General features: G+C 45.3%; 1 protein-coding gene across 1 annotated transcript in view; it reads left to right on the top strand.

Moving 5' to 3' along the window:
- Nucleotides 1-19,464, top strand: part of ZNF618 (zinc finger protein 618) — a 172,728-nt gene that overhangs the window by 8,346 nt on the left and 144,918 nt on the right. The window contains exon 2 of the mRNA XM_038745692.1: nt 9,861-9,893. Within this exon, the coding sequence (XP_038601620.1) occupies nt 9,861-9,893 (33 nt within the window). The remainder of the gene's footprint in view (nt 1-9,860; nt 9,894-19,464) is intronic.

Raw genomic sequence — 19,464 nt, 5'->3', positions numbered from 1 at the left:
ACATCTTTTCCCTATGGACTTTGACTAAAATGTTTGTAGGGAGTTACAGAATGTTTGTCCAACAATGTGAGCTTGTTTGAATACAACGTGAAGCGGCGTCAGAACAAATGATGGGTGTGTTTGCATGTGTGGCCTTGCAGGTAGCATTGGACACAGCAAATGCCTCAAGAAGTTTTTGTAACACAGTGTTTGGCAGAAATGCCACCTCCGTGTTACAGGAGAACTGAGTATACAATGTTTTGGCCACAGTTGGTGCTAAGTCACTGTTGTTGATGGCGAGTCCCTCAGTTTCACTACCTTGTGGCTTCAGAGATTCATTCATTCATTCATTCATTCAGTCGTATTTATTGAGTGCTGTGTGCAGAGCACTGTACTGTACTCAACATATAGTGACAGTCCCTACCCACCAACAGGCTCACAGTCTAGAAGGGGGAGATAGCAAAACAAAACAAGTAGACAGGTGTCAATACCATCAAAATAAATAGAATTATAAATATATACACATCATTAATAAAATAGAGTAATAAATATGTACAAATATACAGAAGTACTGTGGGGAGATGAAGGGGGTAGGCAGAGGGAGGGAGTGGGGGCGATGGGGAGGGGAAGAGGAGCAGAATATAAGGTGGGGGCTCAGTCTGGAAAGCCCTCCTATAATAATAATAATAATGATAATAATGGTATTTGTTAAGTGCTGGCGGCAAGCCAAGCCCTGTTCTAACCTCCTGGGTAGATACAAGGGAATCAGGTTTTCCCACAATGGGCTCACAGTTTTCTCCCCAATTTTCCAAATGAGGTAACTGAGGGCAGAGAGAAGTTAAGCAGCTTGCCTAAGGTCGCACAGCAGACAAGATGTCAAGGGTGGGAGACTATTTTTTAGGCCTAAGGAAGAAACTGAAATTTTAATCCATTTCATATCGATAGTGTCTTAGGCCTCTCTACAAGAACAGTGGATGAGTCCCAGCCCCCAAGAGCAAATTGCCACTGGTCAGATTAGATTAGTGGTCTACACTCAGTAAGCGCTTAATAAATGCCATTGTTGATGATTGGTTGGAGCACTGAATTTCCCTTCATTCTTACTGAGCTCTTCTTGGGAAAAGGAGTCCAACAGAGGACTCCATAAGAGGTGGTGTTTCCTTATTGGAAATGATTTCTTTAAACATAAATTATTTAGATATCTTGAAATACAAAAGGAATTTGTGTTGGGATTTGTGTGTGGGTTTTTTTTCTTCATCCTTTCCCAAAAAGGCACAATAAAAGTATTAGACTTGAAGCTTTAAAAAATAAATTGGAGAGTAAATTGAGGAACTGTGCTTTCTGGGTACCGATAGAAGAGATGTGGAGTGATTGTTTTCATACTTTTTATTTTACTGTAATGTTGTTGATCCTTGCTTTCGGCCATGTTGGCTGAGAAGGATTCAGTGTGAGTGGTTGGTTATGGAGCATATGGGACAATTGCCCAGGGAACGTCACTCATTCATTCATTCAGTCATTTATTGAGCACTTACCATGTGCCGCTGACTGTACTAAGCACTTGGGAGAATTCAGTAAAACAATAAACAGAACACATTCCCTGCCCAAACGAGATTACACATTTAGACTTCTCAGACCAGTGGATGGAAGAATGTGCACCTCTAGAGGTTGCTAGAACAGTTAGCTTGCTGTATGGAGAGAAATATAGAAATAGCATTGTGACTTTTCTGGAAGTTCTGATAGCCCAAAATTCTTTGCTTACCATTTGGGCTGGCCGTGAAATGTCAGCTCATAGGTTTACATGCAGGAATTCCTTCTATGGCATATGCTTAGGACAGTGACATGTTGCTAGCCAGTGAAATAAGCAAGAGCTAAGCAGACTTTTGAACAAAGATTTTAAAATTTTGCTGCATGTGTCAACTACCTCACATAATAGCAGGGTTTTCATGTAGCAGGGTTTTCAAAACCACCTGATACAGGGGATAAAGAGAGTTTAGGAAAACCAGTGCACTAAGCATCTTGGCCTTGAGGAAAGAGCACAGGGCTGGAAATCAGGTGACTTGGGTCCTAATCCTGACTCAACTACTTGCCTGCTGTGTGGCCTTGGGCAAGTCACTTAATTTCTCTGTGATTCAGTTTTACTGGCTGAAAAGTGGGAATTCAGTACCTGTACTCTGTCCGCCTTAGACCGTGAGCTCCGTAGGAACAGAGACTGTCTATTATATTGCTCTTTCCCAAACACTTAGTACAGTGTTCTGCACACAGTTAACACTCAATAAATACCATCATCTTCTGCCCTAGACTGCATTTGTTTTGGTCAGGGAATATGTCTGCTGACTCTGTTGCATTCGCACAAGGGCCAAAGATGGTGTTCTCCACATAGTAAATGCTCAGTAAATACCATTGATTGATTGGTTGATACCACTGCTTGTGATGTATTGTATCTACCCCAGTGCTTAGCATAGTTTTAAATACAGCAGTTATTGTTGAGCACTTGCGATACAATGGAAGTTAAAGACACTATCCCAGTCCTCAAGGAGTTTGCAGAGAATTGGAGACAAGGAGTCGCAAATTGTGTACAGAGAAAGGAACAGGATGAAAAACACAGATCTAACTGATAAAATTGGAGAACAGAAAAGTGAAGAGATGGATAAAAAATCTGTGGGTACCAAGCTTCCTTTAGTCTCTGAGGATCTGAACCTGAAGATGCTGGTGGGGCTGTGGACCTGAGGGCAGTGCCATCATCCAGTAGAAAAGCATCTGTCCATGGCTGGGGACAGAGGAAGGAACCCAGGCATTCCTACAGTTTTGCCAGTGGGAGGGTAATATCACAGTACCAATATTCTAAATTCAACAACTTACCTGGCTTCCAGGCAACAGCAAGAGAAAAAGACCTCTTCATTCCTTTAATTGTATTTATTGAGTGCTTACTGTGTGCAAAGCATTGTACTAAATTCTTGGAAGAGTACAAGAATAATAACAATAATAATAATTGTATTAAGTATTAATTATGTGCCAGGCACTATTCTAAGCATTGGGGTGGATACAAGATAATCGGATTGGACACTGTCCCTGTCCCACATAGCACCATCTTAATCCCCATTTTACAGATGAGGTAACTGAAGCACAGAGAAGTTAACTTGCCCAAGGTCACACAGCAGACAAGTGGTGGAACAGGGATTAGAACCCATGAGTTCTGACTCCCAGGCTCCTCCTCTGTCCACTAGGCCATGTTGCCTCTCTTGTATAACAATGTAGCATGTGCTGGGGAAGAAACCAGCTCAGCTGGTCTCTACCCCATGGGCTTCCCCCAATCCCACCAGCCCAGAGAGCACAGAACTACGGATCTTCAGAAACTTTTGTAACCCTTGGAGCATTGGCTGGCTGCAGTATCTTGGATCAAAGACTGACCTGGAGAAGGGTGAACCCTCAGGATTACCATCCCCACCAGGGCTGCTTGTCATATTGTCTTCACCCTGACATTTTAGTACTTATGGCCTAATGGTTAAGTTGTCATTCTGGATCAGAAGTTGGAAAGTTTGAATCCTTTCATAGTTGGAGTTTTATGAAGTACCATGGCCTAGTGGATAGACCATGGGCCTGGGAGTCAGAAGGACCTGGGTTATGATTCCAGCTCCGCCACTTGTCTGCTGTGTGATCTTGGGGAAGTCACTTAACTTCTCTGGGCCCCAGTTACCTCATCTGTAAAATGGGAATCAAGATTGTGAGCCCCATGTGGGACAGGAACTATGGCCAACTGATTAGCTTATATCTACTTCAGCACTTAGAACAGTGCTTGACACCTAGTTAGCGCATAACAAATACCATTATTATTATTACTATGATTATTATTTAAAAGTCTTTAATTTATTCCTCTTTCTGTATGTATATCCTCCCCACCCCTTTGAAACCCTTTCGGAGCAGGGAAGTTGCCTAATTTGCTTATCTTGCATCTTCTTCAGCATTTAGCTCTCTGCTTCATGTAGTAAATGTTTAATATACACCATAGCTGACAAAGTAGCAAGGTTGACCTGGATTCCTCTCACCAGGAGCCTCCCTTATTCTATAAAATAAAGGACAGGAATGAGGGCTTTCTGAATACCTGGAGTGGTCACATGAAGCATTGCTATTGGTTCAAGTTGCCCCTGTTGCTGGTCTTTGCACTGGGACTGGCTGAAAGCAAGCTGCCTCTTTCCCTTCTTTGGGATCCCGGAGAAAATGCTAAGCTGAAGAGTATTCAGGTGAAGCACATTCAGGTGAAGCATTGTGACCTTAGAGTAAGAGGCCTTGGCTTCTAATCTTGGCTCCACCAATTGCCTGCTGTGTGACCTTGAGCAAGGCACTCAACTTATCAGTGCCTCAATTGTTTCATCTGTAAAATGGGGATTTAATACTTGGTTTCCCACTCACTTTGACAGTAAAACCCCTGTGGGACATGGACTAAGTGCTACCTGATTGACCTGTACCTACCCCCATGCTTAGAACAAGGCTTGACACATAGGAAGTGCTTAAATACCATTTAAAAAAAGGCTAATTTGGTTTTCTTCCCTAATCTAAGTCCCAGTAAAATGATAATACTCATGAAGACTTCCATGTTGTGGTATCCTGTGATCCACGTGAAGATTCTAGAGTATAACCAATATCTTCAGCACTCTGCAGGTCATTCATTCATTCATTCAATTGTATTTATTGAGCGCTTACTGTGTGCAGAGCACTGTACTAAGCGCTTGGAAAGTACAAGTTGTCAACATATAGAGACGGTCCCTACCCAACAGTGGGCTCACAGTCTAGAAGGGGGAGACAGGGAACAAAACCAAACATATTAACAAAATAAAATAAATAGAATAAATATGTACAAATAAAATAGAGTAATAAATGCGTACAAACATATATACATATATACAGGTGCTGTGGGGAGGGGAAGGAGGTAAGGTGGGGGGATGGGGAGGAGGGAGAGAGGAAGGAGGAGGCTCAGTCTGGGAAGGCCTCCTGGAGGAGGTGAGCTGTCAGTAGAGCTGTGAAGGGAGGAAGAGAGCTAGCTTGGCGGATGTGTGGAGGGAGGGCATTCCAGGCCAGGGGGATGACGTCTTGAAAGAGATTTTCTCCAGTGCCTGTGTATGTTTTCAGTTTTCTATGCCATTTCATTGTTTAAATGGTCCTTCAAGAAGTTGAGAAATGAAGGTCTGCTATTCTCACTGTTGTTGTACCTGTCATGTGAGGAATAGGAGTTGAAGGAGATGAATTAACTATTGCGGGCAATGTTGTGTAGAATCTGGGATTCCGGCGGTCCAATTTCTAGTCTTTGCCACAAGCCTTCTGAGTGACCTCAGACGTCACCCAACATCTGTGTATCTCAGTTTCTTTATCTGTAAAATGGAATAAGAAAACGCAGGGATAGTATGAGGAAATATGTGAGATCATGGCTGGGCCTCACTTGGATAAAGTGAAAGAACCGTATAACTTTAAGGTTTAATTATTACTGGGTCCTGTTTTTGCTGGGTGGAAAGGTGCGTTTGGGGAGTGAAGCATTGCAGTGTTGGGCTTCTCAGTGTACCATTTGTGCTCAGAGGAGAAAGAGAGCATCACATTGTGAAGAAGCAGTGTAGCACAGAGGAAATAGTCCCAGGATGGTAGCGAGAGCCGTAGTCATCCAACTCCTACAAAAGGTTAGGGCAGATTTCCTTGGAGTAGGATGTGCTTGTTTCCCAGGTCCCATCTGACCTCCGTCACCCTCCTCAAACTGGCCCCCCAGGAGCCGGGCTTGTTGATTTGTGGGTGAGGGCACCCCAGGGATACAGACTTTCCGCTCCAGTTGTGCTGCTTCTTCAGGTTACTTCATGGATTTCTAGCACATTCCTTGTGGGTTGGAAGTGGTGTTTTCTCACCTACTTGGGAGGGGCGCCCCCTATGGCATTTGTTCTTCTATAAAATATTTTATTTGTGTCTCTGAATTCAGAGACAGTTCTCTTAGGAAAACAGGAAGAACTGGTTTGGGACAGTTGTGAAACTTGAAGTGTACAGAACACTAGTTATTGCTCTGGATACTTCAAAAAGGGAAATCACGAATTTCTAGTTGGATTAACCAAAAGAGCCTTCGTGTGTTCAGAGACACCCCATATCACAGTCACCTTCTTCTAGTAGAGATCTTTTTTTTTTCTCTGAATGAATGAAAACATTGCAAATGAGTTTGGATAGATATGGTAATTTGGGGTGCCTCTAAAAGATTCATTCATTCATTCAATCGTATTTACTGAGTGCTTACTGTGTGTGCAGAGCACTGTACTAAGCGCTTGGGAAGTACAAGTTGGCAACATATAAAGACGGTCCCTACCCAGCAGCGGGCTCACAGTCTAGAAGGGGGAGACAGACAATAAAACAAAACATATTAACAAAATAAAATAAATAGAATAAATATGTACAAATAAAATAAATAGAGTAGTAAATACATACAAACATATATACATATATACAGGTGCTGTGGGGAGGGGAAGGAGGTAAGGCGGGGAGGATGGGGAGGAGGAGGAGGGGGAGAGGAAGCAGTGGGCTCAGTCTGGGAAGGCCTTCTGGAGGAAGTGAGCTCTCAGTAAGGCTTTGAAGGGAGGAAGAGAGCTAGCTGTTTAGTGAAGATTCAGAACTTGACAAGAATGCCGCCCTCAGGAAGCAGTGTCGCCTAATGGAAAAAGCATGGGACTGGGAGTCAGGAGACCTGGGTTTAATCCCTGCTCTGCCACTTACCAGCTGGATGTCTTTAAGAGAGCCCTATAGCCTCTCTGTACCTCAGTTTGTTTATCTGTAAAATGGAGTTAGCTTTCCTGTCTTCATCTGCAAAATGGGAGTAAAATACCTGTTCTGCCTTCCCTTTAGACTGTTAGCTCCATGTAGGACAGAGACTGAGTCCAATCCGATTATCTTCTATCCATCCTAGCACTTAGCACAGTGCTTGGCACATAGCACTCAGCAAAATCCACAGTTACTATTGGTAGTAGTACATCAGTCAGTCATATTTATTGAGCATTTGCTCTGTGCATAGTGCTCTACTAAGCACTTGGGACAGTACAATATGCTCCCTTCGCTCTACCCCCCTCCACCCCACCGCACTTGTGTATATATGTACATATTTATAATTATAATTCGATTTATTTTTATTAATGATGTGTATATATCTACAATTCAATTGATTTGTAATGATTCTACTGATGCCTGTTTACTTGTTTTGATGTCTGTCTCCCCCCTTCTAGACTGTGAGCCCGTTGTGGGCAGGAATTGTCTCTGTTGCTAAATTGTACTTCCCAAGTGCTTAGTACAGTGCCCTGCACACAGTAAGTGCTCAATAAATATGATTGAGTGAATGAATTAATTAACAATGTGTTGGTAGGCACATTCCTTGGCCATAATGAGCTTACAGTCTAGATGGGGATACAGACGTTAATATAGAAAAATTACAGATTTGTGCATAAGTGTTTTGGGGCTGAGGGAGGGTGAATACAGAGAGCAAATCAGGGTGATGCAGAAAGGAGTAGGAAAAGTGGAAATGAGGGAGGGCTTAGTTAGGGAAGGCCTTTTGGAGATGTTCCTTTATTAAGGTGTTTCTGGTGGGGAGAGTAATTGTAGGATTACAAGTGGCGGAGTTGGGATTAGAACTCAAGTCCTTCTGCCTCCCAGGACCATGCTGTACCCACTAGGGCACACTGGTCTTCTGGCACTTTTGTGTCAGAAATATTCTGCAGGCTAGATAGTGAAAGTACTGTCATCGCCTCAAACAAGAGCATTTGTGTGCAGAGCACTGCAATCACTGGTATTTACTGAACACTTACTCTGTGCAGAGCATTGGACCAAACATTTGGGAAAGTAAAATACAGCAGGGTTGGTAGAGAATACGATTGAATGAATGAATTCCCTGCCAACAAAGGGCTTACAGTCTAGAGGGGGAGACAGACGTTAATATAAAGACCATCACCTCCAATGATACAACTGAGTTGGCAGACACATTCCCTGCCCACATGTACGAATGTGCTGTGGGGCTGAGGGAGGGGTGAATACCAAGTGCCCAAGGGGTACAGATCCAAGTTCAAAGTACAGTGTAGATCCACTGCTGTTCTAAGCATTGGGATAGTAGTTTCTATATGCAGAGCACTATGCTAAGCACTTGTCAGAGTACAATACAACAGTTGGCAGACACATTCCTTGCCCTCAAGGAGCTTACCTCCTAGAAGGGTAGACAGACACTATGCAATTTGCAGCTAAGAGGAAGAAGCTAGATGGGATAGTTCCATGTCCTCTAGATTGTAAGCTGATTGCAAGGAGGGAATGTGTCTGCCAACTGTTGTATTGTACTCCGACAAGCTCTTAGTGCAGTGCTCTGCACATAGTAAGGGCTCAATAAATGCCATCGATGATTGTAAGCTCTTTGAGGGATGTCGACTTACCCTACTATACTTGCTCGAGTGCTTCATATAGTGCTCTGTAAAGAGTAAGTGCTCAATAAATACCACTGGTTGATGTGTATATGTGTTAACAGAGTATATGATAATAATCGCCAGGATGTTGAGTACATAGTGCTTAAATGCTTAAATTGGATTTAGGAACTGAAGTTGTTCACGTCAGCCAACTCTTATGGGGAAACTTGTGTACATATCTGTAATTTATTCATTGATTAATAATATCTGTCTCCCCCTTTAGACTATAAGCTCATTGTGGGCAGATAATGTGTCTGTTTATTGTTGCAGTGTACCCTCCCAAGTGCTTAGTACAGTGCTTTGCACACAGTAAGCCCTCAATAAATATGGTAGAATGAATGAATGAAAGAAAGGGGCCATGGGTCAGAAATTTTGGGAGAAAGTGAAACAAATTGCGGTTTCAGGGGAAAAGCCCATGGCATGTCTAAGACTCCAACAGCCAACTCTGCTTCCTCCCCAAGAATGTGGTTCTACATTGATGAAGGCCAAGGCATGGGGCCTTAATTTCAGGCCACTTCTAATCTGAGGGAATTCCTTGGAGGCTGCTTAGCGATTAGGGAATTTCTAATAATTACAGTATTTGGTAAGTGCTCACTATGTGCCTGGCACTGCGAGAGATACAGGATAGGTCAGACATGGTCCTTTTCCCACATGGGGCAAAGTTCTATTCTAAGGCAGGAAACTGCCCACTTTCCATTTACCCAGTGTCTTTGGTTCCTTCTGGTGCAACAGGGAGATCTGGGTTCAAATTCTGACTCCTCCACTTGCCTTCTGTATGGCCTTGGGCAAATCACTTCACTGTACTTCAGTTTCCTCACCTGTAAAATGGGGTTTGAATACCTGTCCTCCCTATGAGCTGCATGTGGGACAGGGACTATATCCTACCTTGCATCTTCCCCAATGCTTAGAACAATGCTTAATGTATAGGAAATGCTGAACAAATAACATAAAAAAAAGTCTTCATGCAGCACCTGTAAGAGAGTAGCTGTTAGAGGAGAAACTGGAGTTGTAGTTCCCCAAATAATCTGAAGGTCTGGATGTTGATGCTTAGGAGAAATTGGATCATTCATTGTGAAGTAGAATTTGCTGATCAGCGCTGAGGGTAAACCTCACCTCACTCCAATGGGTCCCCAAAGTGCTCTGCACCCACACAGTGCTCCATAAATACCATTGATTGACTGGGGAGAGGAAGCTGGAGGTTGCTGCAAAGAATTATATATCTTTCTCATTACATCTGAGTGGGGAGATATGTCACCAGACACCATTTAAGGAAGTGAGTTCTGCTGGTGAGAAGCCACATTTAAGGTTTTTTAAACAATGTATTTATAGTCACGGTTTCTGATACAGTATTGTTTGAAGTAATACTCCTATCAGAAGATAGTTCATTTTCATGTAACTAACTCATGGCCACTGATGTATGTGTCTGCGTAGGTATCCTTCATGTTTGAGATAACACAACTGATGGTGAGATTGTTTCAGTGTGGGCGTGTTTCAGGAAGGCAGATGTGCAGTCATCACTTTCTGCCTCCGAGTGTCCCTTGAACGAGTCGTCTACACGCGCTGCCTCGAATTCCTCAATGCCAACTCTCTCCTCGACCCCCTCCAATCTGGCTTCCGTCCCCTACATTCCACGGAAACTGCTCTCTCAAAGGTCACCAATGACCTCCTGCTTGCCAAATCCAACGGCTCATACTCTATCCTAATCCTCCTCGACCTCTCAGCTGCCTTCGACACTGTGGAGACCACCCCCTTCTCCTCAACACGCTATTCAGCCTTGGCTTCGCAGACTCTGTCCTCTCCTGGTTCTCCTCCTATCTCTCCGGCCATTCATTCTCAGTCTCTTTTGCAGGCTCCTCCTCCCCCTCCCATCCCCTTACTGTAGGGGTTCCTCAAGGTTCAGTTCTCAGTCCCCTTCTGTTCTCTATCTACACTCACTCCCTTGGTGAACTAATTTGCTCCCACGGCTTCAACTATCATCTCTATGCTGATGACACCCAAATCTACATCTCTGCCCCTGCTCGCTCTCCCTCCCTCCAGGCTCGCATCTCCTCATGCCTTCAGGACATCTCCATCTGGATGTCTGCCCGCCATCTAAAACTCAGCATGTCCAAGACTGAACTCCTTGTCTTCCCTCCCAAACCCTGCCCTCTCCCTGACTTTCCCATCACTGTTGACGGCACTACCATCCTTCCCGTCTTACAAGCCCGCAACCTTGGTGTCATCCTCGACTCCGCTCTCTCATTCACCCCTTACATCCAAGCCGTCACCAAAACCTGCCGGTCTCACTTCTGCAACATCATCAAGATCTGCCCTTTCCTTTCCATCCAGACTGCTGCCCTGCTCGTTCAATCTCTCATCCTATCCTGACTGGATTACTGCATCAGCCTCCTCTCCGATCTCCCATCCTCCTGGCTCTCCCCACTTCAATCCATACTTTATGCCAATGCCCGGATCGTCTTTGTGCAGAAACGCTCTGGGCATATTACTCCCCTCCTCAAAAATCTCCAGTGGCTACCAATCAACCTATGCATGAGGCAAAAATTCCTCACCCTCGGCTTCAAGGCTCTCCATCACCTCGCCCCCTCCTACCTCACCTCCCTTCTCTCCTTCTGCAACCCAGTCCGCACCCTCCGCTCCTCTGCCGCTGTTCTCCTCACTGTGCCTCGTTCTCGCCTGTCCCGCTATCGACCCCCGGCCCAAGTTCTCCCCCTGGCCTGGAATGCCCTCCCTCCGCACATCTGCCAAGCTAGCTCTCTTCCTCCCTTCAAAGCCCTACTGAGAGCTCACTTCCTCCAGGAGGCCTTCCCAGACTGAGCCCCCTCCTTCCTCTCCCCCTCCTCCACCTCCTCATCCTCCCCGCCTTACATCCTTCCCCTCCCCACAGCACCTGTATATATGTATATATGTTTGTACGTATTTATTACTCTATTTATTTTATTTGTACATATTTATTCTATTTATTTTATTTTGTTAATATGTTTTGTTTTGTTCTCTGTCTCCCCCTTCTAGACTGTGAGCCCACTGTTGGGTAGGGACCGTCTTTATATGTTTTCAACTTGTACTTCCCAAGCACTTAGTACAGTGCTGTGCACACAGTAAGCGCTCAATAAATGTGATTGAATGAATGAACCTCTGACTCCCAAGCCTGTGCTCTTTCCACTAAGCCATGTTGCCATTTGTCTCATCACCATTAGGTCTCATCACCCTACGTTGTATCACCGTACGTCTCAACACCATACATCTCATCACTGTGTTTTACCGCCATATGTCTTGTCGCCATATATCTCTTCACCGTGACTCATCGCCATGTCTTATAACCTACATCTCATCACCATGCATCTTATCACCATATATCTTTGGCGCACATCTCATCACCATAAGTCTCCATCGCCATACTTTATATCATAGTACATCTCATCATGTCTCATTGGCATATGTCTCAACACCACGCATTTCATCGTCGTAAGTTTCTTTGTCATAGATCTTATCACCATATCTCGTCACCACAGATCTCATCTCCACACACCTTATCGTCATGCAACACCAGTCGTTATTTTCTTCCTTAACACACTCATGCATCCCAGCCTTTGCGGGTGGTCCTGAAACCCTGTTTCCCAGGACAGGGAAGCTAAAATTTGGTAAATGGAAAAGGGCATTTAGCACCCAATGGAGGGATGGCCAGCAGCAGTGGCTAAAAGGGTGTGGTAGTTCGATGGGGGGTTGAAACCTTTAGGTACGCTTTTGGTCTAGTTCACTTAAGTGAGGTTGAATTCAGCTGTAGTTTTGCCTCTCAAATTCAAGCATGGTCACTTCTCTCCACTTTTCTTTTCTCATGACACCCAGGCCCTTGCCTTTGACATAATTACCCATGTTGAGGTTTGTTGCTTGCCTTTCCATTTAGGAACAGAATACCCTGCTGCATAGTGATGGAAGTAAGAATATCTCTAACCCATAGGCCTTGATGAATATCAATCAATCAATCAATCAATGGTATTTATTGAGTGCTTACTGTGTGCAGAGCTCTGTACTAAGTGCTTGGGAAGTACAAGTTGGCAACAAATATAGACGGTCCCTACCCAACAGTGGGCTCACAGTCTAGAAGGGGGAGACAGAGAACAAAACCAAGCATATTAACAAAATAAAATAAATAGAATAGATATGTACAAGTAAAATAAACAAATAAATAGAGTAATAATTATGTACAAACATATATACATATATACAGGTGCTGTGGGGAAGGGAAGGAGGTAAGTCGGGGGGATGGAGAGAGGGACGAGGGGGAGAGGAAGGAAGGGGCTCAGTCTGGGAAGGCCTCTTGGAGGAGGTGAGCTCTCAGTAGGGCCTTGAAGGGAGGAAGAGAGCTAGCTTGGCGGATAGGCAGAGGGAGGGCATTCCAGGCCAGGGGGATGACGTGGGCCGGGGGTCAACGGCGGGACAAGCGAGAACGAGGCACGGTGAGGAGATTAGTGGCAGAGGAGTGGAGGGTGCAGGCTGGGCTGTAGAAGGAGAGAAGGGAGGTGAGGTAGGAGGGGGCGAGGTGATGGAGAGCCTTGAAGCCGAGGGTGACGAGTTTCTGCCTGATGCGTAGGTTGATTGGTAGCCACTGGAGATTTTTGAGGAGGGGAGTAACATGCCCAGAGCATTTCTGGACAAAGACAATCCGGGCAGCGGTGTGAAGTATGGATTGAAGTGGGGAGAGACAAGAGGATGGGAGATCGGAGAGGAGGCTGATACAATAATCCAGACGTAGTAGGATGATAGCTTGAAAGAGCAGGGTAGTGTTTTGGATGGAGAGGAAAGGGTGGATCTTGGCAATGTTGTGGAGCTGAGACCGGCAGGTTTTGGTGACGGCTTGGATGTGAGGGTTGAACGAGAGAGCGGAGTTGAGGTTGACACCAAGGTTGCGGGCTTGTGAGACGGGAAGGATGGTAGTGCCGTCAATAGTGATGGGAAAGTCAGGGAGAGGGCAGGGTTTGGGAGGGAAGACAAGGAGTTCAGTCTTGGACATGTTGAGTTTTAGGTTGCGGGCAGACATCCAGATGGAGATGTCCTGAAGGCAGGAGGAGATGTGAGCCTGGAGGGATGGGGAGAAAGCAGGGGTAGAGATGTAGATTTGGGTGTCATCAGCGTAGAGATGATAGTTGAAGCCGTGGGAGCAAATGAGGTCACCAAGGGAGTGAGCGTAGATGGAGAACAGAAGGGGACCAAGAACTGAACCATGAGGAACCCCTACAGTAAGGGGATGGGAGGGGGAGGAGGAGCCTGCAAAAGAGACTGAGAATGAATGACCGGAGAGATGAGAGGAGAACCAGGAGAGGACCGGGTCTGTGAAGCCAAGGTTGGATAGCGTGTTGAGGATAAGGGGATGGTCCACAATGTCAAAGGCAGCTGAGAGGTCGAGGAGGGTTAGGATAGAGTATGAGCCGTTGGATTTGGCAAGCAGGAGGTCATCGGTGACCTTTGAGAGGGCAGTTTCCATGGAATGTAGGGGACGGAAGCCAGACTGGAGGGGGTGGAGGAGAGAGTTGGTGTTGAGGAATTCGAGGCAGCGCATGTAGACGACTCGTTCAAGGAGTTTGGAAAGGAATGGTAGGAGGGAGATGAGGCGATAACTAGAAGGTGAGGTGGGGTCACCTTCGCCTTCGCCTTGCTTTGACCTTGTTCTCATCAATCAGTAGTATATATTGAGCGCTTACTGTGTGCAGAACACTGTAAGTAGCACTTGGGAAAATACAGTTCATCAAAGTTGGTAGTTACATTCCCTGTCCACAAGGAGCTTACAGTCTAGAGGAGGAGACAGGCATTGAAAGAAAGTATGGATATGTATGTCAGTGCTGTGGTGCTGAAGTTGGGGTGAATATCAAGTGCTTAAATGGGTACAGATCCAAGTGCGTAAGTATTACAGAAGGGAGAGGAAGTAGGGGAAATGAGGGATTAGATAGGAAAGGCCTCATTCATCACTGTCAAAGAAATAATAGCTGTAGTACTGGTTAACCACTTACCATGTGCCAACCACTGTGCTAAATGTTGGGGTAGGTTCAGTACAATCAGATCAGACACAGACCCTGTCCTATGTGGGGCTGAAAGTCTAAGGGGGAGGGAAAACATATTTTAAAGTGCATTTTAAATAAAATATAGATCTTCCATCTCAGTGAGGGTTGGGGGCTTCCTGGATTAATGTGGGGAGTAATGCCATCATTAAAACAGCATGGCCTAGCAAGGGCCAGGTAGTCAGAGGACCTCGGTTCTAATTTCAGCTCTATTTGCCTGCTGTGTGACGTTAACTCACACAACCCACTTAACTCATCGGTGCCTCAGTTTCCTCATCTGTAAAATATGGATTCAATACCTGCTCTCCCTGTCACTGTGAGCCCCATGTGGAACAGGGACTGTGTCCAACCTGATTTTCTTGTATCCACTCCAGTGCCTAGTGGTGCTTGGCACAATCAGTCAATGGTATTTATTCAGCACTTACTGTGTGCAGAGCACTGTACTAAGCCTTTGGGTGAGTACAGTATAACAGGGTTGGTTCATGCATTCCTCAAAATACCATTATTATGATTATTCATTCATTCAGTCATATTTATTGAGTGCTTACTGTATTAAGCACTTGGGAGAGTACAATACAGTAATCAGACACATTCCCTGCCCACAATGATCTTACAATCTACAGAGCAGGAGACAGGCATTAATATAAATAAATAAATTACAGATATGTGCATAAGTGCTCTGGGACTGGAGAGTGGGAAGAACAGAGGGAGCAAGTCAGGGAGATACAGAAGAGAGTGGGAGAGGAGGAAAGGGGGGCTTAGTCAGGGAAGGCCTCCTGGAAGAGATGTGTTTTCAATAAGGCTATGAAAGAGGGGAGAGTAAATGTCTCTCAGATTTGAGGAGGGAGGACATTCCAGACCAGAGGTAGGACGTGGGTGAGGGAATGATGGCGAGATAGGCACAGTGAGAAGGCTAGCCCTAGAGGAGCAAAATGTGTGGGCTCAGTTGTAGAATGAAGCAGTGTGGCTCAGTGGAAAGAGCCCGGGCTTTGGAGTCAGAAGTCATGGGTTCAAATCCCGGCTCTGCCAACTGTCAGCTGCGTGACTTTGGACAAGTCACTTCACTTCTCTGTGCCTTAGTTCCCTCATCTGTCAAATGGGGATGAAGACTGTGAGCCCCCCTTTGGGACAACCTGATCACCTTGTAACCTCCCCGGCACTTAGAACAGTGCTTTGCACATAGTAAGTGCTTAATAAATGCCATAAAAAAGGAGAGTAGTGAGGTGAGGTAGGAGGTGGCAAGGTGATGGAGTGCTTCAAAGTCACTGGTGAGGACATTTTGTTTGATGTGGAGGTGGATGGGCAACCACTCGAGTTTTTTGAGGCGGAGGGTGACATGTTCTGAATGTTTTTGAAGAAAAATGATCCAGGCAGCAGAGTGAAGTGTGGACTGGAGTGGGGAGAGGCAGGAGGCCAGAAAGTCAGTAAGGAGACTGATGCAGGATGCAAGGATGCAAGGATGAGTGATTGTATTAACGTGGTAGCAGTTTGGATGGGAGGAAAGGGCAGATTTTAGCGACGTCGTGTAGGTGGGACTGACAGGATTTAGTGATGGATTTAATAAAGAGGAGTCAAAGGTAAGGCCAAAGTTACAGGCTTGTGAGGCAGGAAGGATAGTGGTGCCATCTACAGTTGATGGGAAAATCATGGGAGGCCAGGGTTTGGGTGGGAAGATAAGGAGTTCTCTTTTGGACATATTAAGCTTGAGCTGATGGGAGAACATCCAAGTAGAGATATCTTGAAGGCAAGAGGAAGTGTGAGACTGCAGAGATGGAGAGAGATGAGGGCTGAAGGTGTAGATTTGGGTATCATGCACATAGAGGTAGTAGTTGAAGCAATGGGAGTGAACACATTCTCCAAGGGAGTAGATGGAAAATAGAAGGGGACCCAGAACTGAATCTTGAGGGACCCTCAGGGTTGTGGATGGAAGGAAGAGGAGGAGCCCACGAAGGAGACTGAGAATGAATGACCAGAGAGATGAGAGGAGAACCAGGAGAGGACAGAGTCAGTGAAGCCAAGGTTGGATAATGTTTTCAGGAGAAGGAGGTGGTCCACAGTGTCGAAGGCAGCCGAGAGGTTGAGGAGGATAAGGATGGAGTAGAGGCCATTAGATTTGGTGAGAAGGAGATCATCAGTGTCCTTTGAAAGGGCGGTTTCTGTGGCACAAAGTGGATGGAAACCATACTGGAGGGGGTCAAGGAGAGAATTGCAGGAGAGGAATTTGAGGCAGCAGGTATAGACAACTCGCTGAAGAGTTTGGAGAAGATTGGTAGGAGGGCAATAGGATGGTAACTGGTGGGAGCCGTGGAGTCAGGGAAGAGTTGTTGTTTTTTAGGATTAGAAGACAAGGGTGTGTGTCGAAAACTGTGAGGAAAAAGCCATTGGAGAGTGAACAGTTGAAGATGGCTGTTATGGAGGAGGGAAGGGAGGGGGCAAGAGTTTTGATATGGTGAGAAGGAATGGGGTCAGATACGCAGGTGGAGGGTGTGGCTTTTGAGAGGAGGCAGGAAATGTTTTCTAGAAATACTGCTAGGAAGGATTGGAGAGTTGAAGGGGGCCAGAAGGGGGAGGGACTTATGAAAGGTACATCAGCAGGGTGAGGCAGCGTCCTGAGTTTACCAGTTTTGTACTCAAGAGTCTCAATCCTAGGAATGCATCTCCAAGCCTGGGCCCATAGTCCTAGCCAAGAGCCCCTGTCAATAAAGGGATTGTCCAACTACAGGTCTTGCAGTCTTCTTTGCTTGTTTCAACCTTGCCCACGTAATATATTGTTGGTAGTGCCTAATGAAAATATAGGGCTGAGAGCTTCTCTTCCTAATAGAATTTTATTGAATAGCATTACATGTAGTTTAAAAATGTCTCAAAGTTAATTAATTTGGGATTTGGGGCTGAAAGACATGATATAAATGTCAGTTATTATTGCAATTTCAGTCTAGCAGTTAGAGACTCAGTTTGGTCCTCTGCCTGAAATTCCTTTTCATTCTGCCTGTTTGGCTGCTGTGGCGGAGGCTGGGGAAACCGTAAGCTGCCTGGCATATGTTTGGGCTGGGCAAGGTCCAGGTGAAGCTGCGTCTCTGCTCCTTCCACCCTGGCACCACATGGCCCAGCGTGCCCCTGGGTGATCTGGTTCCTTTGCCAGGGTCCAAACCCAACTGGAGAAGATGTGATCCTGATCAAAACTATACAGTGATCAGTGAGGTAGCCATGGATGCTGTTCCAATAACCGTTGAAAACATACTTGTTCATTGGGTGAATTTATCGTGAACCAATGGGGAAGCCACATTGGTGTGCCCTAAACATCCCCACTAAAAAGCTTGTGAAAACCTGATCAGAGCACATAGAGACATTGGCGGAGTTCATGAGCATCAGCGGTATCTATTGAGTGTTTACTATGTGCATAGCCCTGACTAAGCGCTTCGGAAGAGTACAGTACAACAGAGTTGGCAGACACATTCCCTTCCCACAAGGAGCTTACAGTCTAGAGGATTTGATAGCATTTCTCTTACCAGTTTTTTCACGAAGTGGTACACCTTCATTCCACGAAGCCAGATGCTATCGCCTTTTTCGGCCTTCTCTCCCACTAACCCCCATGGCTGGAGGGTCCCCTTCCGTTTGCTATTTCCAATTGAGGGCATTTTGTACAGTAAATACTAAATGAATACTTTCAGTACTACTTGGATAACCATTTTGGTTTCCTGGATGCCAGTGTGTTGGCTATTCCCAGGGGGTGTCTTCTATTCTCTCCCAAAATGCTGGCATAGTCCTGGCTTACAGGTGACTGGCATTGCTCTCCTCCTGGAGCTTGAAATCAGGGGGTATCCTTCCAAACCAGTGCTACCTTTAACTTCTGACCCCTTCATTCAGAGAGTCTAGCAGGCATTTCTCACTGGCTAATCCTATTCCTGCTGACCTGGGAACCATTTTCAGAATGGAAAAAATCCATACTTCTCAGTGAAGAAACCCCACACTGCTGTTTCCTCCCCGAAGGTCCTTGAGTGAAAGTATATTAGGCATTCAGGACCTAGAAGAGGAACAAGAATATTTGTGTGAGGCAAAGGCCCTATACCTTTTTAGCAACAAAATGCATACTTGGAAGGGAATGGAAAGGCTTGGTCCTCTCTTGAGCCCAGAAGCTGGGCAAGCTGTTTTCTTCCCCCTGCTGACTCTGTGGGCACTTCCCTTGGTGCCTCTTGGCCCTGGTTTTCCGTCCGTTAATAGTGCTAATCAAACACCTACTAAACAGGAAGACCGGTTAAATTTTAGCTAAACTTTTTAGAAAGTGAAACCAGTTAACATTGTTTTATGTGTGAAAGGTGTTTGGAGGAAACCTATATCATCTGTTCTATTATGGGCCATGCTGACATTGTAAAAATAACTTAAAAAAACCCCAAACTTTAAGCAATTTAAATTTAGGGAGAGGAAGGATGTGGTGAGTGAGTTCGTGGATGATTGCCGTGGCAATGACAGACAAACAAGAATATTTGCCACCATTTTGTTTTTCTTGATGAAAAGTGTCAAAATGGCGGTTTGTTTTCTCTCCCCACCCTCCCCCGTTGAATACAGACCTGAGCAAATTGCAGAAAGGAAGATGTGATTGGCCTTTATGGGAGCAAACCAGCATTTTCCCTTGCGTCTTTATTGGATTTCTATGAGTCTTTCTGCTCTGGGTCATACATGCAGTGCAACCTCATAAATGTAGCAGTGGAATTTTTTCCCCTCTGAATTGTGCGCCTCAAGCACACTCTAGCTCCATTGTAAATTCTGAATGGGAAAATTGCAGAAAACCTGCAGAACTGATTTCTCTGAGTTAAACTGGAGCTTTAGAATATAGCATTTAGTTCTGGTTATAGCCGTATTCCAGCAAAGGAACTGGGGAGAGATACTATAAGGGGAGCAAAGAAGTTTATTTCAGGTCTCAAAGGGACCTGAGGTGCAGAAAGGCTTTGAGTGCCCAGTGTAGTGCTTGGTAATAAGAATCTTGAAAG

This window comes from Tachyglossus aculeatus, chromosome 4 (assembly GCF_015852505.1).
Source record: "Tachyglossus aculeatus isolate mTacAcu1 chromosome 4, mTacAcu1.pri, whole genome shotgun sequence".
In the NCBI taxonomy this organism is placed as follows: domain Eukaryota; kingdom Metazoa; phylum Chordata; class Mammalia; order Monotremata; family Tachyglossidae; genus Tachyglossus; species Tachyglossus aculeatus.
Note: the sequence above shows the minus strand (reverse complement) of the source record. Positions and strands in the feature narration are given on the sequence as shown.